This window comes from Cottoperca gobio, chromosome 7 (assembly GCF_900634415.1).
Source record: "Cottoperca gobio chromosome 7, fCotGob3.1, whole genome shotgun sequence".
NCBI lineage: Eukaryota > Metazoa > Chordata > Actinopteri > Perciformes > Bovichtidae > Cottoperca > Cottoperca gobio.
In genome coordinates, this window is record NC_041361.1 from 10,886,558 (window position 1) to 10,912,263 (window position 25,706).

At 43.5% G+C, this 25,706-nt stretch overlaps 1 protein-coding gene across 1 annotated transcript in view; it reads right to left on the minus strand.

Annotated features, from left to right (window-relative positions):
• The window catches only part of wnk3 (serine/threonine-protein kinase WNK1), a 28,942-nt gene extending 5,853 nt beyond the window's left edge, over positions 1-23,089 (minus strand). Inside the window, 19 exon segments of the mRNA XM_029435364.1 lie at positions 924-1,170; positions 1,379-1,650; positions 3,561-3,707; positions 3,821-3,869; positions 3,963-4,064; positions 4,149-4,265; positions 4,369-4,402; positions 4,404-4,505; positions 4,967-5,010; positions 5,320-8,712; positions 9,575-9,763; positions 9,885-10,000; positions 10,305-10,620; positions 10,921-11,140; positions 11,250-11,338; positions 11,857-12,014; positions 12,463-12,683; positions 13,872-14,044; positions 22,580-23,089. Coding sequence (XP_029291224.1) covers positions 924-1,170; positions 1,379-1,650; positions 3,561-3,707; positions 3,821-3,869; positions 3,963-4,064; positions 4,149-4,265; positions 4,369-4,402; positions 4,404-4,505; positions 4,967-5,010; positions 5,320-8,712; positions 9,575-9,763; positions 9,885-10,000; positions 10,305-10,620; positions 10,921-11,140; positions 11,250-11,338; positions 11,857-12,014; positions 12,463-12,683; positions 13,872-14,044; positions 22,580-23,041 — 6,451 coding nt within the window. The 5' untranslated portion in view covers positions 23,042-23,089.
• Positions 23,090-25,706: the final 2,617 nt, after the last annotated feature.

The following is a 25,706-nucleotide window of genomic DNA, read 5'->3' on the forward strand; positions in this document are numbered from 1 at the left end:
GCTCATGCAGGTGCACTTGTAGCAAATGATCTAAGCTACTGCTACACATATTAAACATATAAACACAAACACATGCAAGATGGCTGAAATACTTAATAACGTGATAAAGAATAGCCTACCCGTGTACAACAGAACCTGACAGTAACTCGTAAGCCCTGGGTAATGTGCACAATATATACTAGAAATTATGACTTTCATCATAATCTGAATATTTTATACATAATGCAAGTTAAAAAGTAATCTTCGTAAATGTATCTACTACAACTACAGTATAGAGTCTCATAGAGCAATGCTATACTGTAGGAGCTGACACAGAAATCCAACCCATTTTCTAAATGACTGATTACATAATATCAGATTAGCAAATTAGCATCTATTTAATCTGTGTGATGACGTGAGTTGCACAGTGCTGTCTACACTGAGCCAGCAGGTGGAGGTGAGGTGGTTGCTGCTGGCTGTGCTTGCGAACCTGTGGTGGTAAATGGGGATGTCATATGAAGGGATATGTCATGGGCACAGGCACAGCTGGTCTTTACTCCAGAGCATCAGATTTCTGATGCCAACCTCTTCCTACACTGTGCCAATCTTCCACCCTCCTCTACTCTCCTCTGTTCTCGCCCCAGGGTGAGCAGCCCATGCAAAAGGAAAGATTGGCAAGAAAATTAAATTAAGCAAAAAGAAATTCAGAAAAGAAAAGAAAAGAATAATGTATGTAGTGATGTCAACACTAACATTAACATTACAATATACAAAAACAGGATTATTTAGCTGTCAACATTAACATTCTTTAACATTAACAGTTATTAATTCCTGTTGGTTACAAAAGTTATTTTACTATGTTAAAACTAGTACTAGATATTAGATTTAAGTCCATGCCTCAACATCCCATTCTCTCTCTCTCTCGCTCCCTAAGAGGACGCTACCTTGCTGGACTCTGGGCTTCTTGAACAAGCTGGCGGAGTGGCGCAGTTTGCACGCCCAGTTTTTGAATTTGCGAGTCCAGGATTTCTTGCTAACAGGATTTCTGATACTAGGACATGTCAGGTTTAGGCCAAAATATCCACCTCCTGCATTGTGCTTCTGCTGTCCATGCCGGAGGGGGATCGGGTGCTGATTGGGGGGCCACGATGCGTCTCCAGTGGTACTGGTGTCAGAATGTGGGGGTACAGCCTAGAACAGTTAAGACAATTAAGAGTGGCTGCATGGAGTTGAGACGTTCAAAACGGAGAGACACTCAAACATTTAAACACAACAAATATAACAAACTGCTTTAGACAGCAATACACTGAAATATAAAGTTAGATCATGTAAATTCAGTATAGCGAAGGCAGAATTGATAGAGAATGTTCTCAAAATCTAATCTGTGGTTTTCACTCACAAGAATCGTTGGTTCTCCAGGTACAGGTGGACGCTGGGGCCCAGCAGATTCACCCTGATTACGAGGCAAGAGAGAGGTAGGCGGGGTGGACGAGGCAGAGGTGGAGGGGAGAGATGGGCCAGGCTGATGATCCACCGGGCCCGTCTCTGCAAAGTCGGACACTTCTGAGGAATCTTTCTCTCCTCTGCCATCCCTCTCTGGGTCAGGTGAAGTAGAGGAGGAACGGGAGGAAGTGGAGGAGGTAGAAGAGGATGAGGAGTGAGGAGAAGTATCTGAGGAGGAAGCAGGAGGGGGGAATGAGTGGTGGAGCGACAGTGGCTCAGATGACTCGTCTCCTCCTGCTGATGTGGAGGCAGCTGATGTAGGGCCAGAGGCAGCTCCCCCGGCCGGTGCTGCCCCACTGCTGTACTCCTTGATATAACAAGTTCCTCAGCTTTTCATCCAGAGTCTTTATGCGGTTGTCTACAAATTCAATTTTGGGGGGGCCTTCACTGTCTGACTCGGCCACAGATGAAGGCTGAACGGGGGATGGTGTCATTGTGAGGGAGAGAGTGGGTGCGGGGGCATCAGCGTTGCTCAGATTGAGAGGCAGCAGAGAGGAGTCAGAGGAAGGGTGGAAAGGGGTAAAGTAGCTGCATGTGTCTTCTGTGAAACTTGTCTCTCCTGTTGACACCTCTGACTCTGACATCTGTAAAGAGGACTGCTGCTGCAGCGGAAACTGCTGCTGTTTCTGCGGTGTGTCCACGGCTTTCACCACTTCTTGCTGCTTCTCAGTGTGCTGCAGCTGTGTATGCTGTTGTGCCAGCTCAGCAGGGATTTGGGTTTGTTGTGGAATCTGCTGTTGCGGTACTGGGCTAACATTTAGCTGTGCCTGTTGTTGAAGAAACTGTTGACTAATTGACAGGGGCAGAATTTGACTTTGATCTGGATTTAAAGCCACAGCACCCATAAACATCTGATGTTGCTGCTGCTGTAGCTGCTGTTGCACCATTTGCTGTTGCTGTAAGTGTATTGTCTGCTGTAGGTTTAACTGCTGCTGGTGATCAATGTGGGCTTGCTGTTGAGGGACCACAGCAGCTTGGGGTAACATAACCTGCTGCGGTAACTGTTGTAACTGAGGCTGTTGCAGCAACTGTGGGGTATACTGTGGTGTTTGCTGTTGAAGAAGCGGTTGTTTGGTCTGCTGTAGAGGCATTGGTGGCAAAAACAGCTGCAGAGGCACAGACTGTTGTAACAACTCTGTATGACCCAGCCGAGGCAACACCTGCACCTCAGTCAACTGTATTTGTTGCTGCATTAGTTGCTGATGTTGTAGCTGCTGGAGAGACTGTTGCAGTGCTCGTTCCTGCTGCAGCTGAATTTGTTCCTGGTACACTTGATTCTGTTGTTGCTGTGGTGTTGCCTGCTGTATCTGTTGTTCAAGCTGCATTACCTGCAGTTGCTGTTGAACTACTGGTACCTGCTGCTGTAATACAGGCTGTAGTTGTGGCGGTGGTTGTTGTGGTTGTGGGGCTGGCTTGGCCACCTGAGTGAGTGTCTGCTGCTGCTCCATGCCAAGTTGGCTTACAGCAGAAGAGGCCACAGTAGCAGCAGGAGGAGGGGAATGAAAAGAAGTTGAAGACAAGTCCACTGTGGGCACACATGACCTTGGAGCACTTGTCACTGTAGCCCATATACTTTGACCTACAGTGGAGCAACCGCTGCTTCCAGGAGAAGTGAGGACATCGGGGAGAACAGTAGTGGGTGCGGGAGACACAACAATAGGAGCAGTGGATAAGGTGGGGAGGTTAGCAGCAACAGGTATTGCAATGGATGAGGGAACACTGGGAATTTGGTCAACAGAAGCTGAGGTGAGGATTGGCAGTTCATGACCACCTAAAGCAGTGACAGGAACAGAGGATTCAAGAGTAGAGGCTGGTGCAGAGATGCTTTCAAAGGCAGTGGTGTGAGAAGCCGGGGCAGCGGTGGCGAAGGAGGCAGGGGCTGAGACAGTGGAGACTGGAGGGGAGGTGGCAGAAAGGGCGGGGCATGGGGGAGAGGTCATTCCAGTCAAGGACTCCAGACTCTGGGATCCTTCACTTTCTACAGCCGCAGAAAGGAACACATGGTTAGTTTCTGTTATGCTGCCAAGTCAGTCATGTTAATAAGCCACAGCATTAAAATGGACCTGTGTAGAGCTCACCTCTCTCTGTTATAGGAGACTGAGGTATCCTCATCTCTTCAGTGGGAAGTGGAGTGTCTGCTCCGGATAGAGAGTCTCTATGGCGGATGGTCTGATTGATAAAGAAGCGCCAGCGTCCCACTGGGGAGGAATGGGGCACCGAGTCCACTGAAAATCCAAAAGATATTTTCCTACTTTTACCAAGTTATAGAACATACAGCATTTTTTCATTCTGTACGTCTACTTTTTTGTGACTAAGAAACCATATTTTCCTAACTCACTTGAAGAACTAGTCGGAGTGCTCACAAACAACTGGTCGGTTGATCCAGTCTAATAAAGAAGAGAGATTCAAATTCATCGTTATTCCATCAAAAACAAAAACATAAGAAAGGAGGGGAGATGGAAATATGGAAATCAACATACCTGTGAATGTGTTTGAAGAATTTCATGAGCTTTCTTAACTGTGGTTCTAAGCTCCTCAACAAATGTCTCTTTCTCTACATCAAGGACAAAGTCCTCCTCCACCTACAAACAAAATGCAATTATTAAAACATACAATGATGACTTTTTATAAGCAACACAGACGATGGTAATACATGAGCAGTCTACCATGTAATCTGCTATCTCCTCTGCTGCATCCCCTTCAATGTCAAATTTAAACGTCACCATCTTGTTGGTATGGGTTTCTAACTGGCATTCCACCATATTGTCCCCACTGCCTGAAACCTGGGGGACACACACGACAAATCAACATTATATAGTTGTCCTTTTCAAAATCTATTGGTACACATGAATTCAGCCACATAGGGGTTTGTCAGTTTCTTTTCACCTGCAGCATGCTCAGTTGAAACTGATGTGAAACTTTCTCAAACTTCTGACAGGAAGTTCTTCCTTTGAGTCTTTACTTTCTCTAGCTTTCCATTGGCCAAGAGTTGAAGAGCTTCTTCTCCATTAGCTGGAACAGACCTGTGTGCGGTAAGGTTGTCTGTTACACATCAAGAAAGAAAGGTCCCAGAGCAAGAAACTGACCACATACTGTAAGTCTCTAAAAATATGTATTTGTGATATATATATATATATATATATATTTATTAATAACATAACAAACATATTTATTTTGATCTAACTGCATTATTCAGGTATAATCATAATGAGTTTGGAGTTTAAATATGATGCCGACAATAACAAAAATGAAATATGCAAAAAACTTAATATAAATGAATATTCTGTTTCATCATCATCCTGGTTGGCTAATTTACTGAGAGATATTTTAGATTATATGATTTTTAATGGCATCTTTATTTCTGTCACTGCTCTGAGAACACGTCAACGACAGTGGTGCTATTAATATGGTCATATTGATTTTATCTTGACATAATGAATTGAAATAGTTTAAATCAGACGGTAATTATATATACGTCACATACCCTGACGAAGAATGATGTTCTGTACTTGACAGGTACGGACCGTCCTGTAGAGTGACATTAATACAGGCACAGGAGTATGCAGGTACAAAGAAAAAAAGACAGATAAAACCATTAGCAAGATGCGATATAAATAAAGATATAATGTAATAATGTATGTATGATTGGCTATTACATTTAATAAGAAATGTACTGTTCTATGGATATACTCATGTTTTAAGATTAAACACCTGTTAGTTAGTTTTGAAACCAAACGTCAAAGCTTTTTCAAATATTCAGATAGCAGTACTCTCAATCATGTCAGCAAAGGACAATTATTTCTTAATTAATAAAGAAAACTTTCATTCTTCCTGTACCTGAGCAACACCCAGCAGGGAAAGGTCACAGTCTTGAAGCGAGGCTTGGGGTAGTTTAGGGGCATTATAGTCAAGCGATTGTAGAGTAGTGACAGGCGGAGGGGAGGTGGGAATAAAGTCGACCTGCCCTGGTAAGGTTATCTGGGCCGCTGGAGGAGATGTAGGCAGCTCTGGCAGAGGGGAAACTGCAGGATGGTGGGATGGCAGGTAAAGGAGAGATGGTAGTGATGTTGGGGGACATGAGGTATGAGAGGGGCTGAGGGGCATTTGTTGTGCAGGAAAGACAGCATGGGGTAGAACAGGCTGTTCAGCATTAGGTGTGTCAGTGCGTGTCTGAGTGTGAGAATGAGCCTGTGTCTGAAGGAGTGTCTGTGTTTGGGCCTGAAAGCTGGTTTGTGTGTGTGTGTGAGCTGGCAGCATCTGCTTGGCTTGGTGCTGCGGAGACGGAGGGGCGCCTGTCACTAGATGACTATAGATGGGCAGGGTCTTGTTCTGGGACTGAGGCTCTGCAACATTACTGGGGCCTATCTGTGCAGAAGGATGGTTCACCAGAAATGAAGCAGGTGGACCCTGTGAGGGCAGCTGACTCTTGTCCAGGGGCATCAAAGCCTGCTTTATAGAAGGAGGTTGCTGGATGGGAGTTGGGATAGGCTGTGCCAGTAACTGTGCCTGTGGAGGAGATGGAGCCAGTGATTGCTGCACTTGAGAAATCCTCTGTAGCTGTTGCTGGTATTGCACAGTAGACGGAGGCATGGGAGGCTGACAGATGGACTGAATGACCGAAGGGTCAGCAGTGCCTCCTAGGGGCTGCTGCTGGGCCTGAACAACTGGATGTTGTGTTGTTTGGCCTGGAACATAGGATTGTCCAGCCTGCTGCACAGAATGAGGAGTGGTGACAAAGTTTGCAGGGTCAACTGCAGAACTGAGACCAGTAGTACTTGTAGTTCCGACACTTCCAGCTGAGCTAGAAGACCGAATAATCTGTTGAAATTGTAGCACTGGCTCTTGTTGCTGCTGCTGCTGCTGCTGCTGCTGCTGCTGTTGTGTAACATGAGTTATATCATGTTGTACAGATGGCATGGCTTGGTGGGTAAGCTGAGGGACATACTGATGGGTCAGAAGGCCAGCAGTCTGAGCATGCATCTGGCTAGGTGGATGACCTTGAGTTTGTTGATGGAGCTGGGACTGCATGAGTGGAGGCATTTGAGCATTTTGCTGAACAAAAGTCTCGTGTTGGAGCTGACTGGGAATTGAGGCAATTGCAGCTGGAGGCTGCGCTGCAGCTTGGCTTTGTTGGCCCATCATCTGATTGTCCACAGTTGGTGGCTGGGACTGGCTCATTGTCAGGTGCAGAGGCTGAGACTGGATTACCTGGCTCTGTGTGAGGGGGGCAGATCCCGGGTAACTAGTCTGTAAAGGAATTTGCTGGGTCTGGATGACTTGAGTCTGTCCCTGGATCACTGCTGCAGGAGGAGTTACTTGGGCCTCAATTATAGCCTGAGCAGCTTGGACTGTAGACTGGGCTATACATTGGACTGGGACCTGGTTCTGGGGATGAGTCTCACTTTGTCCTTGTTGAGTAAGTACTGGGACAACAGCAGACGTCTGGACAGGGATGTGAGTAGTCTGAATGGCCATGGGAACCTGGGCCTGTGAGACAATTTGAGCTTGGTGCTGAATCACCTCAGTGCCGGGCGGAGCTCCAACTGGGATATTAGGTTCCATTACTGCAGTGTGATGCTGCGGCTGGGCAATAAATGCTTGCTGCTGCTGAATCAATGCTGCTTGGTGATGTTGCTCCATCACTTGCTGCTGTGTGAGAGTAGTGTGAGGTGTAAACTGAGTGGCATTTAGTTGTGGGATACACACGTGCTGCATATCAGTTGGTTGCTGCTGAATCTGCTGCTCACTGTTACTTTGTGGAATCGGGACAGCCTCTTGTTTCTCAGTTTGCTGAAGTTGAATGATGGCAGCGTGTTGCTGCTGCTCTTGAATCTGTTGCTGTATCACAGCCTGTTGATGTAATCTCTCTGCTTGTTGTTGTTGTAACAGGAATTGTTGCTGACGCTGTTGCTCAAACTGTTGTTGCAACAGAGCTTGCTGCTGCTGCTCTATCTGCTGTTTGAGTTGCACTTGTTGCTGCTCATGTTGCTGTTGCTGTAGCTGAGCTTTCTGTTGTAGCTGATGTTGTTGTAAAATAGCCTGCTGTTGCAGATGCTGTTGTATTAGTGTTTGTTGCTGTTGTTGTTCAATTTGTCGGAGTAAGGCTTGCTGCTGCAATTGTTCGTTTTGCTGTTGAGTCTGCTGGGGTTGCTGCTGCAATACAATTTGTTGCTGTTGTTGTCCACTTAGCTGCTGCTTCTCTGGTTCTTTTTGTAGTCCAGTTTGGTGTTGTCCAATTTGTTGAAACAACTGACTCTGATGCTGCTGCTGAGAAGGAGGTTGTTGTTGTTGCTGTTGTTGCTCTAACTGATGTTGTAAAAGTGCTTGTTGTGGTGGTTGTTGTTGTATAAGACCTTGCTGTTGCTCTTGTTGCTGTTGAATAAGAGCTTGCTGCTGTTTTTGATCCAACAATTGCTTGTGTATAAGTGCTTGCTGCTGCTCCAGTTGATGTTGTTGTAGCTGGGCCTGTTGATGTTGCTGCTGTTGAAGCAGTGTTTTTTGTTGCTGCTGATCAAGTTGTTGCTGGACGTAAGTCTGCTGTTGCTCAAGCAGTAAAGCTTGTTGCTGTTGTAACAGAGTTTGATGAAGCTGTTGTTGCAATTGTGGTTGTATCATGGTCTGCTCACGGGGATCCCCTGTTGGTTGCTGTTTGTAAGTCTGAGCTTGCTCCCCTGGCTGTGGTAACGACATAGCTCGCTGCTCCATACCTGGTTGCGGAGGTAAAACTTGCTGCTGAGGAGTTGTGTGGACCGGCTGCTGAACATAGATCTGCTGCTGAGGCTCATGTTGATGTTGGACAGCGATAGCTGAAAGGCTCTGTGGATGATGATCCGTTGGTGGCTGAGTGGCACTAACTTGTTGTTGTTCGAGCAGAGTAGCCTGGGCCTCCATTTGCTGTAGCGGCTGCTGCTGAAGGGTGGAGGTCTGGGGATCCATCCCTATCTGTTGTTGTTGGACAATAGTCTGCTGAGGGATCATGACAGGCTGTGTTTGCTGGGGTGCTGCATGGGGAATGATGTCAGTGAGCTGCATGGGAGTGGCAGGAGGTTGGGTCTGCTGAGCGAGGGGCACAATGGTCCCCCCTAGTCCAGCAGGATCATTGACTGACATGGATGTGGTGTGAACATTAATAGGTGCTTGTGGGGAAACAGGAGGTATGTATGACTGTGAGGGGGCCAATGACCCATGGGGAGTGGCAGTTTGAAATGCATCTGATGGGAATGTTTGTGACTACTCAGTAATAATGACAGAATGATGATTGGTGTTGAAAGAAGAGGGAAAAGAAAGTGGTAGAAAAAATTTGGTAAGAATAAGCTTTGGCAAGGAGCATCAACACAATTAACTTTATTACAATGTTATTGTAACAGGGTTTCCCACAGTGTCTTATAGTGCAGGGGGACTGCCTCCCCTGAAATGACTGCACAGTTAAAGTTAGAAAGAGTTAAGGAACCCCTTTTGGGTCACATGGTAGAAAAAGTAAAAGTTTTATGATAATTAAATTACTTAAAAAACCAAGACCAAGTAAAGTCCAGGACATCAACCATTATTATTAAATTAAATAATAAACGTATGTACTATATGGGAATAATATGGTCACAATAAACTTGAACCTCACTACACTGCATGATCGGATATAACTCCCTGTAGGAATATTACAGTACCATATTAAAATGATACAAGTACAATAAGGTCACTACAATAAGTTCTCTTTAGAAATATTACAGTAAGAACATATTACACTTACTGACTGTAATAAAGAAAGAAAAACATTATAAATCAGTGCACACGTGGGTTTTGACAATATAATTACAGTATACTTGATTAAAGAGGCTTTTAGACCATTACATATTTCCACTTCTGCTAATTAATCTCCTGGGGGAAACCCTGTACAGCATACAGTCAGATGCTCAATCTCAGAGGATTATGAGGATGGTGTGTAGTTGGGTAAATAGTTATTTGAGGGAGAAGAACCCAAAACGTTATGGAGTAGTGGAACCATAGCTTTACTTCCTTTAACACTGATGTTAAATGTTGGAGCTGCAGTGTAAATATAGCTTTCATTTGAATAATATAGTATCGTCACCATTTTCACCTGAACATATTGTTGAGGGACACTCTGTGATACCTGTGGAACCATGGTACTGGGCTGAAGAAATGTCTGACCAACAGGTCCCCCTGCACTTTGGCCCACGGACATGCTGGATATACTGACACTGTGACCAATCGGCACATTGGGAACACTTTCACCAACCATTTGATGATGAGCCAATGTGCCAGAGTTCTGCAGTGCAAGAAAATAGTTATTTAACAATGTGATTTATCAATACAATGATTTCAAACAATGATTAATTGATCAGTTTGGTGTGATTTATGAACGAGAAGAAAACAATATGTAGACGTACAGATGCCGTAGGGGGGAGAGTAGTCTGGGGGTGGGTGTATGATTCCCCTTGCTGAGAGTACGCCTGGCTCTGTCCACTTGCATAAGATTCACAGCTGGCAGACCCAATGCTCTCACCTTCAGAGTGAAAGGCAATTTAAAAAAAAGAAGGAATGTAAAAACTGTTCAGCAGTGATAAGTCATCATTTCTTCAACAAAGAAAAAATTATTTGTTGCCGTTTAACCACATTTCCATAGCAACGACTTTAGAAAGATGCAGAAGAAATCTCCACGACATGGCGACAGACTCAAAGCTTCATTCTAAAATCTCAAGTGAAGCTTTGAATGAAAAAATATATATATTTGGTACAGCCCTACTCATAGCGTACCTTTTTAATAAACTATTGGCATATGAAATATATCACGAAGGAGAATACTCTACCTGGCAGACTAAGGGTTGTCCCACTGAAAATATGTTGCTGCCTGACATGCTGGTCCATGTCCGGCAGCTCCTCAAACTCCTGCCCTCCTCCTCCTCCGGTCTGTCCAGCTGCTCCTGGCCCCAGTGAGGATGTGCAGGATGGATGAGAAAAGGTGCAAGAGGTGAGAGTGGAGTCTCTTTTTTCTTCAAATTCCTGCTGCTGCTGGAGGAGCTGCTGCTGTCGACGCTCCCGTGACTTTTTGATCAGATTTACACGGTCCCGGATGGATTTACCCACCACCTTGGCATCACTCTCGTGGAAGAATCCTGACTTCACCTGAAAGAGAGAGAGAGAGAGAGAAAGAGAGAGAGAGAGAGAGAGAGAGAGAGAGAGAGAGAGAGAGAGAGAGAGAGAGAGAGAGAGAGAGAGATAAATGACTAGAGGTAGGCCAAGGGAATCTAGGTCAGAAGGAGGTGCCTTGAAATGGCTGATGAATGAGCTGAAGGATATCCCTCACCTGATCTTCCTGCAAGCTTTGAAGCATCAAAGCCTTTTCCCAGTCTACCCTTTCCCACTCTGGGCCCCCACATGAACCCTGTTTCTACTAGTCAGGCAAGAGTTGTCCCTGTGTCTCACCATCTCTAGAGCCACTTCCTCAGCACTATCATTCTCCAGGTCATAGCTGAACTCGATGGCCTCGTTGTCTTTATGCTTCCCCTTTAGCTTCTTGGGATCTTCAACCCAAATCCGGAGAGCCAGACAGTCCTGGGTGCCTGTGTCCTCCTCTGCCAGCTCCACCCGAACCCCAGTGTCCTCCCCAAAGAACGCGTGGTTCAAGAGGTCTCGGATAGAGAGTCTGTCAAGGGAGAGACAACAAAAACAGGCGCCAGCGTGTTTTATGATCCCAATCAGGAATTCTGCATGACGAGACAGTGCAGTATGCTATGAAAATAAAACCTGCTTACCTCTGACTCTTGTTCTGCCGGATGCAGCATTCGATGATCTCTTTGATCTCCGGATCATTCACTTTATCAAAGCTGGCTGGCTTTATACCCTGCAGAAAAAGAAATGGGAAATTAATTAACAGGAAATTATAGAATTAAGGTTCTGGAATAATCTATATAAGAGATTTAATTGGGACCACATTTAAATAGACCGAATAGATTGAAGCTTTAAACTTCGAAGCTTTATTCAACATTTGAAATCTGCGTAACTTTTCTTTGTTTGTTTTGTTGCAGACAAAGATGAGGCTACACTAATATTATAATCTTTATACTATTTGTAGAATTACTGCTTTAATCCAAATGTGTTTTCATTTTCATTGCGGTCAGAAAACACATTGCTCTCTGGCTTAGCGCACAAAAAAGGGAGGATTTAAAAAAAAAGATTTAGGCTGATAACTTCATAAAATATGACTACAAACATTCAAAACTTTATTTTAAAACCTAAATAGAAGCTTTGAATGTAAAAAAATATATTTATTTATTTAAACTACTAAACAGTTAAGTTAAGCACGTCATCACCACAAATGTTCTGACTTTGTATGAGAGTAATGCAGTCGAAGAGACTCACACTTGTGACTTTGCGATAGATCTGAGCAGCATTTTGGCACTCAGAGTAGGGATACTCTGACGTGGCCATCTCCAGCATGCACATCCCGAAGGCGTAGACGTCCACAGACTCATCGTAGTGTTCCTCGTACATCTCTGGGGCCATGAACTCCGGTGTTCCTGACCAAATGGTGGTTCACAGTCAATTACAAGCAGAACAGCTTAACTGTATTTCACCGTTATCACAGTTTAGTCTGTATTTACTGTCACATAACTCAATGTCCCAAAATCATGGAAGAATGTAAACTCTGATAACAATCTTGCTGGTGATTGCTCTTGCTTGCTGAGGTAAACCTGAACTGAACGCTACTCACAGTGCATTGCTTAAGTTGGCTCACAGAGCCAACGTCTCATCAGCGGTCTCTGTTTACATTAAGTGCGTCCCACATGGATTTCAAAGGGACTCTGTCAAGAATAATCTATAACCAGGCAGCGGATGCCCTCTGTAAAAATCTGAACAGTGCTGAATGCAGGGAGAAGTATATTTAAAGGCACTGACTCAGTTTGCTGATTTAGTTACTACATGTCTGGCATTCTCGGAAGTAGTTGGTCTACTTATGTAGCCTACCTATGACACTCTTAGCAAAGGAGGTCCGCATAAGAGTGGCCAGTCCCAGGTCACCTATCTTGACCGAGCCTGTGGGGCCTGTTATGAAGATGTTGTCACACTTGAGGTCCCGGTGGACTATCGGAGGAGTCCTAGTGTGAAGGAAGTGAAGGCCCTTCAGGATTTGCCGACACCAGCTTCTCAGGACTTTGGGTTTCATCACCTTAAAGCGCTTCAGGTAACTGCAGAGAGAAACAAAGAAGGCATACTAAATATAAGTGAAAGTCTTTTGCTGTAATCATAATCTCTATTAATCAAAGTTGGCTCTTCAAAGTATGTTACAGTATAACTTATTAAATGGAAAGGAAATCTCCCAACAGTCCCCTTGCAGAAGCTTTGAGCTTGATTATCTTTTTGTTGTTTTTTGGGAGCACTCCAGAATATTTATGAGCTGATATTTGCTTCCTGTGAAGGCGGATTTACAGCTATTGGTTTGCACTGTAACTAACACTGCTACAGATGACATCAGGAGCCACATGCGGCTCTTTAACCCCTCTGTAGTGGCTCCCTGTAGCTTTGACAAAACAAAACATGGAACATGTATTTGTTGTTGCACAGTGGACAATCTTTCAAAGGGAACACCTCTTATCTTGGAGTTCGAGGTGATATTGTGACACTGAAATAAAATACATTTTTTAATTTAATTGTTTGTCAACTAAAAAATGCGGCACATTCTACTGTGTCTACGGGCGCGGTGCCTTTCCCTGCAGGTGGTTTATCTTGAGTTGCAGACAACCGCCTAACTCGGTATGCTAACCATGGATAAAGCCAAAAAAAGATAAGTTTCGGAGGGAAATTGTTTAATTCTGCGTGGACAGATACATTTGCTTTCCCTGTCAAAGATGCTGGCTTACCAGTGTGCTTGATATGCGGCGAGAAATGAGCAAACAACAGAAAATGTGATGTTGAAAGACATTTTGTGGGACATTTGTGAGGCTGATCACCACCTCCATGTGGATGAAAACACACTGAAACGGACATAATTAAATACAAACTGGCCTATTTATTTTATGTTTACTCTTTTTAAGATATTAGGCTGCAGCTATACAGTTTTTTTATTTCAAAGCGGGCTACTTTCTTTATTCATTTCATTTTTATATTGTATTTTTTATTGTTCTCTTTAGATAGTAAAGGTTGCGACCCCTGTTCTAGACCTTTCATAGACGTGTTAACGATGATGTATGCTGTATATCAGCTTTGTGGTTTTCCTTTGGATATTTTAATTGCAGTACAAAAAGCAAAATACAAACAAAAAACTGATCTAGAGGTGTATTTGGATTAGAGGATTTAGTGTCAACCGTAGTAAATGACAAAATGATGGTGAGCTGTCGTTGAGTGAAGAATAATAGATATGAAGAGGTTGTGCTAACGTTTTGAGTGTTCCTGAAGTCATTAGTTCAGTGACCAGGACGATGCACTTCTTGCCGCGGAGCGCAGACTCCCAGGAATCATAGAAGCGGACGATGTTGGGGTGCTGGAGCCCCTTCAGCATCTCGGCCTCCTCCTTGAAGCGTTGCTGCTCCGCCTTGGTCAGCTTGCGGTCCTGAAATGAGAGGTACACACAGAGTTATATGGCATTATTATGTGCTTCCCCAGCGCTTTAGAGATAATGATTCCTGTACACTTTATGGCATTTCTTTAACTACAAACACTGCCTTATTGTGTTTCTATAAGTTGAACAATAATGCCACGCGATTCTGTTCAGAGCCCCAAAACATCATGAGGCCCCCTGACTCTACACACCCATGACTGTGCACTTGAACCTACTGCCACTAGATGGTGCTAGCAACACACAGTTGCATCCGTGCTGAGACAACACCCAAACCTTGGCTTTATAAAACACATTTCTACTGCATCTGCCACACATCCCCAGTATGGCGGCCAGAATGGACGCGGCAGGCAGAAATCCAATTCACTGGCACGAGCAGCATCCCACAGAAACAGGAACAGACACAGCCATTGACTCATCCCTCTGGTAAAACACTGGTGCATAGGTTATTTATAAGATCTAGGACTCATGCATCTTATGCAGTAAAGGTGGTTTGTTGTGCAGTTAAAATACAGAATGTATTCTTTATATTGTGTCTTGTATTACTTGTTTCTGTTTTCGGAAACCCATGGTGTTCTCATCAATAACATCTGATGTATTCAGACAAAACATACACATATCTTAACGTCCCATATATAATATCAAATCAACAGGAAATAGTATTTCTGAATATGCAAGTGGTGTGCTGGTGATACAATATTGAAGAATCAAACACAAGCTCACATTCAAAGCATTTTACAGTGGAGGAAATCCTGTTCCCGATAAGTTTGTGTGTATTTTTAGACTTGTCACAAGCAACTGTTGTTGTATGCTATTTTAATGTGTACAAACAACAAAGCATGTCAGGTCTGTGGTGTTTTGACCTTTGTTGACCTTGTGACATGTGAGGCCTTTTGTTTCTCGATGGTACAGAAAGGTTTGAATAGAAAACACTCTTAAAGAGTTAATTGCCATGTGTTTGCATTTATAAACAGGCAACCTTTAACCATTTAGGTAAAAGCTAAATGCAAAAAGCAAAACTGTGTATCTGACTCAATATCTGCGAGGGAGTCGGATGACGGACATTGCCATGTCACAAACAGAGCCAACTATAAATAGAAGTCATCATAACGCTGGCTTTCCACTGATCGATTCCATTGATGTCGAGCTTTTTGCTTTACACAAATCTCCCCAAAGGAAGGTGGTGTACTGCAGATGCTTGGATGCAAATGAACAGATTGTTATGTAATGCAGTTTCTCTGTCTCTACATCTATCTATATTTATTTTATAGCATGCACTGGTTTTGTGCCTCTGCTTCTCTTCCCGTGTCTGTGTTTCATCATTTCAGATACCTTTTCCTCTCTGTGTCTACACTGGTTGAATGCCCTTTTGTGGAAGTACTCTCCCTCCACTCTCAACAGGGAAGTAGCATCAACAAAAATCCTGCTTCTCATTGCACTATTATGGCTAAGAATAAGTTATACAGCCGAGATGGCCTCTCTCATTCCTCCAACACCAACTACCTCATGTTACTATGTGGACACATGCTTGTGCCACCATGTGTGTGCACCTGACTGTGTGCAGTACGGATGAAACGGTTACCGGTTTCACGATAAACCATGCTAAAATTCCAGACGGGTAGTATCAGTGTTTCAAATTGTGATTCAACCAAACCAAAGTTAGCAACAGGCTCTCAGACGCAGGCGCAGCTTGCAATGAGGGTTTGTTTTGCGTCATTGAAACATGGCTGAAGGCAGTGACAGCGCTCTGAAGTGTGGTCGTATTCATGTTTACACAAGGTAATGAATAGAGCATAGTGCCGCACGTTTTATACGGGGTTTTCAAAATAAAACTTCGTGAAATGATTTCAGTGTGTGTGTCAGTACTTTTAAAACATTTTCAGCACATTTTAACAACACGAATAATACTGATAATCGTGATATTAAATGTTCATACCGTTTCATCTCTAGTGTGCAGGTGTGTCTAACCATGCTTGGGTCTCAATGCTGTCTGTCTCGACCGTACCTCTTCCCATAACTACACGCGCCGTCCTTCTTTCTGGTGTGCTTTATTTTGTCAAGGAGTGCTGCCTGTGTTAGGGTGTCCCTGTCCTCTGTCTCACCCCACAGTCAGAGCATCACTCTGCCTCACTGTCTGGCACATTAAGAGAGACAGTGCTTGCCTGTGTGTCCCAGTCTGCTGCCTCCTCAGCATCTACCGCGTCTCATCGAGTGTCGCGTCACACAGCCTTAGGGTCGGTAAAGGTCACAAAGAGTTCAGCTTGTGAGATTGTGTCTAGACAGACTCACACAAACCTACTTCCCATTCGCATACCCACCCACACGCACACACACACACCCATAATCACAGAAAGAGAGGCACAACAAAAAAAAGAAATCAAGAAACACACACACACACACAAAATCACAAGGTGAAAACAATACCAGCGTCGCTGTCGAGCTGGTTAAAAGGCGATACGCATTCTTTAAGGGTGTCATAAATCACAGTCCTCTTTCCATTGCCAAGACTACTAAACACATCCAAATACAATTACTGCTGCTAGGAAGCCTCACTCACACTGACCTATGTGATACACTTAAGGGAATATTACTCAGTATACTCTGCAAAATGATGACAATACTCTGGAATTGTGTAGTACAGTACATTTGTCCAACTTTGGTTCAACAGCAACTCACAAAAACAGATCTGACAAACAAAATGGCACCACGGGAGAAAAATGGTCAGTTTCTTAACTGGAAGATAAATGAAAATGGGGAAGCAACAGAGACAAATGTGAGCAGAAGAATGTGCAGCTCAGAGGTCCGAGACACAGCCCTATGGTGACTGTGCATCACAGAAGAATGTGATTGATTGTGTCAGAGTTGTTACTGTAGTTTGTGGTATTGCTGTATCAACTGCACCACAGTGATTTGGTTAGTAAACAACCAGGATCACTTCCCAAAATCAGTTAACCCTTTGACACAGTCTGAACAAATATAGAACATTAGAAGTTTCACAAATGTAGTCTTTACTGCAGGGTAATTGTAATTAATTGCACAATATTCTTGGGTGTTCCTGTTATTTTGTCCGCGCCTGCATAGTCAGTTTTGTCCTGTAATATTGATGTCACATGGCGCCTCCGTGGCAGGGGCCTCAGAACTATAACTTGGTAAACAGAGTAAGACCTGTGCATTATGTGATTTCTTTGGATCAGACATCTGATAGAGCAGAAGGTCAAGCTGCAGGTTAAGTAGCATCATAAAGCACCCGGGGAAATGGACAAGGATATGACTTACAATGCACATTTGGTAGATGGTTAAGAAGCTACGGTCATGAATGCCAAAGCATGTGAACCCTAAAACATCTATTTTGGCAAACACAGCATGAGTGTCCGATATCATAAGGACTGAAGATGAACGGGCTTCGCTGGTTACATTCTTGTCTGAAGGAGGCCTCAGCTACAGTGGGATAAAAAGGGGCTTTTTTAGGGCACGATCAACGCATAGGGGAGCATTAGTATTGCTGTATGTGGATATTCGTACGTTTATGAGGGTGTATATAGTTTGCATGACCTGCAGAGTGGGAATAAGCATGTCAGCGTTTGAAACTCTGAGGTGGCGGGTGGCTAGGATTAGATTACTGTAAGCTACAACAGCTCAGACTAACAAAATAGATCGCTGCAAAAGGGATGGCCCACACAGCAGATTAGAACCCGAGGCCAATGGGCCAAGTTCAATAGCCTTCACAGATGACTTTAGCCAACGCACTGCACAGGCCATTTCTTTTAAAGGTGACCGCTTGTTAGCAGGAGGTCTACTCTATATCTCTATGCACTCAATTCTGGGCTGCATGTGTTTATTAATGGACATTAATGCTACCTGACAAATGAATCTTGAAATCTGAGTCAGAGTTCTTCCCTTATTTACCATATGTCTTAGATAATAATCATCATGTCATAATACTGGGATAATATATATAATATATTGATATGATTACCACATACAAGCCTGGCATTAACTGTAAAACATTCGATAGCAATTGACTCTCCATTGTCGGTTAGGTAATGTAGATACATCCCGAGGGATACTTGCGAACAGTCGGTGCCCTAGTTGAGCCATGTGTCTGTTCAGTTGGATCAATCCCATCCGGGTCTAGTCAGTTCTGCTATAGTCCATCTGATCTCGCCTCTTCTAATTTTAGTCACCATCAGCAGTCTGTCTTTGCTTTACCTGGCTTAAACCAAATGGCCTTTTGTAATCAGAAACAACCAAGATAATCTGCCACTGCTCGCTGTTGCTTTTTGTTACACTGAGCCAAAGAATTATGAAACACCTTTTGTACATCTTATTAAGCGATAAGAATACAGCTATATTTATAAAATGAGGCAAGCAGCTGTGAGTGACCAGGATCTCACGACACGCGACTAATTTATCATGAGGGTCTCGACTATATATAGGTGAACTCTATATATATGTTGATATAACCCTTAACCGTGTCAAAGTCAAAGTGCTCTAATGGCCTTAATACGGATGAGCCTTTTTACTAGGAAACATGGCAAGGTGATTGTACCACGCAACCTCCTAAGCTATATATAAGGTATATATGCACATATATAGATCCCACTGCTCTGATTGCAGAAAAAGGTCAACTTTTATGCATATGGTGGTTTCTTCTTTATACTATGACTTCTCTGGCCTTCCTTACAGTATCGAAATATATTGAATTGTAACCCCTGTATCATGATACATTTCATATTGCCAGATTCTTGCCAATACACAGCCCTAATACTACTCAACCACTTTGTACTTATATCATTTTAATTTAGTTTGTATTATCGTGTGTGCTCACCACTTTACTTCATATGTTCTTTTGCTGTAACAATGTACATTTCCCCGTTGTGGGACAAAAAAGGATTTCTGATTCTGATTCTGAATACATGTTCATCAAATATTTGAGGTGGTAATCATCATCATGGCAACCTTTCAGTACAGCAGCCATGAACGCTGCTCTAGTGTTTGTAGTCCTGCGAGCTGAGCTGAGCTGGACCAGTCTGGGATGACTGGGTTGAACCAGTCTGGTTTCTGCCGCCCGAGTTATGCTGTCTGTGCAGGGTTTTTGTTCCAGCATTACAGGCACCCACTGTAATTAACTCCCTGGATCACTCTGCATGCTCACTCACACAGACAAAAAGTGATGGAGGGAGAAATGGAGGGAGGGTGAGAGAGAGAGAGAGAGAGAGAGAGAGAGAGAGAGAGAGAGAGAGAGAGAGAGGAGAGAGAGAGGGAGAGAGAGAGGGTGACAGGCAGACACATACAGTGGCATATGTTGACACAGATCAACAGCTTGCACACAGAAATGTAATACATGTACACGACACATACAAACACGTCAACTTTGAGTGACGCCCGGAAAAATATACGATTGAAGCAGTAAAGAGGGAGATGTATAGCTCTGCCCTTTCAGGTGTAGAATTCCCAGGAAAAGAGAGAGGCGAGAAGAGAGAGGTGGCCGCACTGTGAACTTAAATTACACAATCTTTCAAGCTGCATTTGGACAGATAACGCCCTGGCTTCCCTCTCTTTAGTGACACATGAGAAGAAGACCTAGGTCCTCCCAGGCTGCAGTCTCACAGGACAGTGGAGATAGCATTACATATTGCATTGGCTTGTCATGTATTGGCTGTTAATTGTTAAAAGTGTCTTTGAGTTTCTAGAAAAGCACTATACAAATCTAATGTATTATTATTATTATTATTATTATTATTATTATTATTATTATTATTATTATTATTATTATTAATAATAATAATAATTGCCCTGTCCCATCCAGCATTGAACAGACTGTTCATGCTTTATGATACATTCATAATGATTGATGATGATTACTGACGCTTTTAATTGGAATTGATTGTTGTTTGAAAGATTGAGCCACCTGGTCGACTAAAAACCGAACCATAATATAATTGTTTGTCCTTTATCACAACTCAAATATAATAATATTGTTGGTGTTCAGCATCATCCTTAATTAGGATCAGAGCTGTCGACTGATTGATTAGTTGATCGACAGAGAAATAATGGAAAACTAGTTTGATAATCGATTAATATTTAATAAGTAATGTTTAATGCAGAAATGGCAGAAAATACAGTTTCAGCCTCTGAAATATGAAGATTTCCTGTTTTTCTCAGTTTTATATAACATTACACTGAATATCTTTGGGTGTTGGACTGACAAAACAAGACATTTAAAGACATCATCTTGGACTTTGAGAAAATGAGAATGATTAATCTTGCAAGCCGAACATATCTAATCATTACTATTCTGATCACTATTGTCCACTCTCATGCCACTTTGCATTGAAACTGTGTACCAGCTCTGGCAAGGTGGGTTAAATAGGACAGACCATGTGACCTGAGGGACTAGAATGTTGCACTGAATGTGGAGCTGGATCAATCTATAGGCTTGTGACCAGGGCACGTCCTGTGTGTGTGTGTGTATGTGTGTGTGTGTGTGTGTGTGTGTGTGTGTGTGTGTGTGTGTGTGTGTGTGTGTGTGTGTGTGTGTGCGTGCGTGTGCGTGTAGTGTAACCCTTACCCTGCATGTGGTAATTTAACGTTAGCTACACAACTGTTCTCTGGGAGGGATGCCATGGTAATCCTCTCTCTGCTTGGCTCGCCGTCTCCCCCTCTGTCTCCCCCTTTGTCTCTCTCCCACTCAAAATCACCTCCTGTGTGTGCGTCTCGTTTTTCTTTCTCACACTCCTTATTCTCTTTGCTGTTGGTGTGTGTGTCTAAATCTTAGTCTGTTTTCCTCTATATGTAATGTAAGGCTGTCTTTCCATCTGGTTATCATATAAGTTCTAATTAGAAAATATGCAAATAGTGTTTCTAATTGTCTCAGTAATTGCTTAATGATGTAGTTTTTAATGTTCTCATACTTCATAAATAAATAAGCACTAAAATCATGTTTTCCTCCATGAGATTTACTTTGACCTAATGCAATTGTGGAAACAAAATTGGACATTGTAGCACAGGTTTGCTCACACTCCTGTGCCAAGGGAAAATACAGTGCGGTGCCTTTGCTGCTGGTGTCATGAAAGAATGCCGCCTGGTCTCAAAATATATTAATTATAACATTATCATTGAAGGTGAAACAGGAAAAAGGACACATCAGGTATTTAAGTGTCTCTGAACAGGAGTTGTGACAGTATGATATACTAAGCATCAGAGCCCACCTGCTGACGTGAAGCTGATTCACTAGGTGTTGGAGTAAAAACCAGAAATGGTGATGGGGAACTGTCCGCTGCTTGCCCGTCCAACAGACAGAGTTTGATCTCAAGTATTAGTCAAGGCTCATGTTTTGGAATTAGCTCCAAACCAAACACATGACTGACTTTTCTTACACAGAGCCAGCAGTCAAATCAGATGGCTTACCATAACACTGCTCTCTATTGTGAGGCCAAGAGTCAGAGAGACGCATTTCTTCTCTCCTCCACAAGTCCATCTCCCACCACATGTTGAATTCACACCCTCTAACAATGTTTCCCATTACTTCTCTGCATAATAAATACAGTTGGCTCCAGTGCTCTGGCATTAGACGCTTAACATTTTCATTATTTTCCTCCCACTGCAAAGTCAATGCATGACAAAGAGTTCCTGACAGTAATGTTTGCTGTACATTGGCTACAATGTTCCTATTTGCTCTGTGTTCACAAAATGTATCCCATTCAGAGCTTCCCTTTCACATGATTATTTCCATTTCAGACCTCATTATGTTACACAATAGACAAGAGTACACTGTGACATGTTGTAGCCTTCGCTTCTTAAACTACCCTAGTAGCAACATAATTTGACTATACACTTTATAATAAGAACATTAATACATGAAAGCAATTTTCCAGCAACAAGGCAGAGTAAACATGCGACCTTCTTGACCTCTCACAATGCGTTTTTCTCAAGAGCTGTGAGGACTCCCTTTCCTGATTTAAAGCACTACATCTAAAACATATTAATGCAATCCCTAACATTCATATTTCCCTTAAGTGACATGAATGAATTAATACAATTCAAGCTAATGCAGAAAATGCAGTTTCTAATAGGATACCCTGTAACAACAAGAAGCTCTGACAGCTCATGACTCTATTATTCATAACAGTTCCAGAAAAGTCTCCACTTTCACTGTGTACAAGCGATGCTCCTGATTTTCACCACGGTTCTCAACTGAACTGCAGTTTCGCATTATGAATAGCAAGCAGACAACGTGCTGAGATTTCCAGATTTCAGGAGGAAAAGCTCCCGAGACACATCCAATACTATTCACTTCGATGGAGCAACGTTGGGCTCAAATCTCTCTAAAGCTCACTAATTGGAAATATTATTTGTTGGTATAAAGTATTTCCATTCACCTCTCAGGGCTGTGTCCATATTATGGATTCTATAAGGGGATTGATTTATTTCATCTTGCAGCTAACTGTTCCTGCTAATGCACAATTTATAATGATACATTTTGAATATACGGCATCATGGTTCGAAAAGAAAGTAAGTTCGTCTTACCTGAAGTTCACACCAAGCCACCTCCACCCAAGTCTCTGTGTCCAGGCCTTTATACACAGTCTTGAAGGCTCCTCTTCCCAGTTCAATGTCAAACTTGAGGAACCTGCCTCCAGGTGAGGTGGCCAGAGCCTTCATCTCCGCCTCCTCCTCCTGCTCACGGTCCCTCTCCTTCCCCCTCTGGGTGGTTGCGGATGAAGGTACATCCTTGCCCGGCTCCTGGTTGGAGCTGGGGCAGGATGGGTCATGGCCCATGGCAGCACAGGATGAAGCAGTCTCTTGCTGCTGGGCACTGCTGGTGAAGATTGAGTCTGAAGAGCGCAGCTCCAGGTGGGGGGCACTGTGGGGCGCCTCTGGGGGCACCTCCACCTCATCGTCCTCCTCACAAATCTCCACACTCTTTCTGAAGAAGCGCTTCTCCCGCCTCAGTCGTTTCTGGCCAGTGTCGACTGATAAGGAGGGCATGGAGAAGGAAATCGGTCTGACTGGGTTCTCCTCACCCTCCTGGCTGGCTTCCCCTCCTCCTCCTCCTCCTCCTCCTCCTCCTCCTCCTCCTCGGATTCCTCCACCCTCTCCTCCTGTCGCTTTCCTCTCCTCAGTGTGGGAGGAGGGGAAGTCCGAGGGTGTGCTATGTGTCCTCTCCCTCTGAGTGTTGGCCCTGCCCTCCCGCTCCGTGTCCTCGTCCCTCTGTCCATCAGGTTTCTCCGAGGAGTCCTCGGTGCCTGTGGGCTCTCCTGGGTCAGTAGCCATGGGGAATGGCCTTTCCCACTCCTCCTCGACCTCCTCCTCCTCCAAACCTTTGCTCCTCCGTCAGTCCCCGTCTCTCTGTCTTTCTGTGGTCACCCACTCACCCCTTCTCGTCTGTCAGGCAGTTCTTGCAGTGCTGCAGGTGACTGAAGGCCGTCCTCGGTCAAACTGGTGACCCTATTCCACTCTTCCTCCTATCTCCTTTTATTAGATGCTTTGCAGTAGCACAGGAGAGCGAGCCCACAGCTGTTGGAGAATAGTTTCTGTCTTCACTTTCCTCCTCACCATGTCCTACATTTTCTTTTCATCCACTTAAGTGCAGTACTAATCAAAGTAAACCACACATCTCCCAGCTCTTAGAACACACACTAAACCGCCTTTTGGGAAAGCTGCTGTTTTTCGTTCAAACTGTTGTTTGAATATCTTCAAGTAAACCCTGCAAGACAAAAAATCAAAACATAGCATTAATATTCAGACAGGCAGAGAAGGGAATCAGGGATACTGTTTGTAAATAGAAAAGTCAGAGGGTCCCCTCTACCTTAGAGGGACAAGACAGACCAACATCAAAGAAGTCTGCTCATAGAAATTCTTCACAGCACAGTAAGTCTGTGTAAAGGTATGTCTTGACTGGAGAGGATTGGATTCAAAATACTGAAGCCAACCACTGCCAATACTTGCAAAGAGACACTGTATTTCCCTTGAGAATGTGAAGTGTTGATTGCCTGTAAATCTTCTGCTAATGCATTTTTAGCGATTAAGCTCACAAGGTGGCAAAATGCTGCAAACATTAAAGAAAACCTAATGTGAGTAGATCTCCATAATTGGTGCGAATGTTTCCAGTATTCAGAAGTACAAATGTCTGTAAATGGTCTTTTTCCACAGCTGCTTGCCAAAGTGACCCGAGGTTATTAATTGGGCAATGTTAATTCAAACTCAGTAGTGAAGTCTGTCAGCCGGCTTGTACCCGTATATGGTAAGGATATCCAAAAACCCATATAGGAGAGCAACTATTTAATCTGCTCAATCTGCCAAAGAAAAGCTCCATCTTTGTTATGGGCTAAACTTTGACAGTTAAACCAAAGAGTCTTCAAAGATTATCCAGCTAGCCTGGTCAAGAATTACACATGGCTTCATCAATCATCAAGTGCACGTTTAACAGTGTCTTGTGACTTAAGTTGTGTTCAACGTGTCCATTAGTCAACAGAAAGCTATAGTTAGGAGTAACGATTCCAACCATTAAATATGGATGACGAACTATGGGCCGGTTGAGTGTGAACAATTCATATGCAGAGGGATTGTCGAACTGGAGTGACGACTACACATGTGCAACAAAGGGCTCATAAATATCCACAACTATGATTGTGATTATCATCAGCACAGGCATCAGCCGACAGTATTATTCAGTGCAATACAGTTTTAAACAGGCCTTCAGTGTTATGTGAAACTGAACACAGCAGGTTTCCTCTGACATTGCAATATCTCTGCAATCCTGTTACTCATTCACTGTTTGTGTTTGTGTCTATGTGAGCACACTTCTTTCTGATGACATCTTTATCTTAACTTCTCACTCTCCATCTGTCCCTTGGTATTATATCTCCTCTGCCCCTCTGGCAGCCAATGATTTCTCGGCGCTGCATAGGAGCTGTTTAATTAAGACACATGTCAACCTAAAGTCACTCTGGAGCCAATATCTAAAGAGACAGGGTTGGTCTACCAATTACGGATGCAAATAAAGCCCAGTGTCACCATTTAGGCTATAGCAGCTGAACTTACAGGAAGAGCGCGTGCTAATGCATACCAACAACAAAAGCTGAACCAAAGGAATGTGGCAGCCCTGAGAGAGTAATGATGCAGTAAATGGAAAGCAAAAAGTGCTGTCCGGGTCAAGGTATTAACTCACTTTGCATATTAGTTTACAACTCAACACATATTACTTTACAACTGAACACGTGGGACGTTAAAGGTCCCACTGCAATGGCTTGGGTTACAGCACTCTTAGGTATGAAGCTATCCACAAGGACCACACATGTCTATCTTGTCCCCTGAAATGTGTTGCTGCCAGACGGGTTCAGTCAAAGTCACAGCAGCAAGTCTAATTTTAATGAGCAAAGCCCACAGTGACCACTGGGGGCTCGTCTAGTTCCTCACAGAAGCTTTTATTTCTTTTAAAAGGCGGCCATTAACAGTCATGTCAAGCCTGTTGTCTCTCCAGGCTCAAAGCAAATGAGTCTGACAAGCAATGCTTGTGGCTGTCAATCAAATTAAAAACACAATAGGCTGATATCAGACCAACTGCTAAGAGGCTCCTGAAGAAGAATTCCAGTTCAGCAACATTCCCGAGACGTAGACACATGCTCTAAGAGACGGATTGTTATTAAGCAAG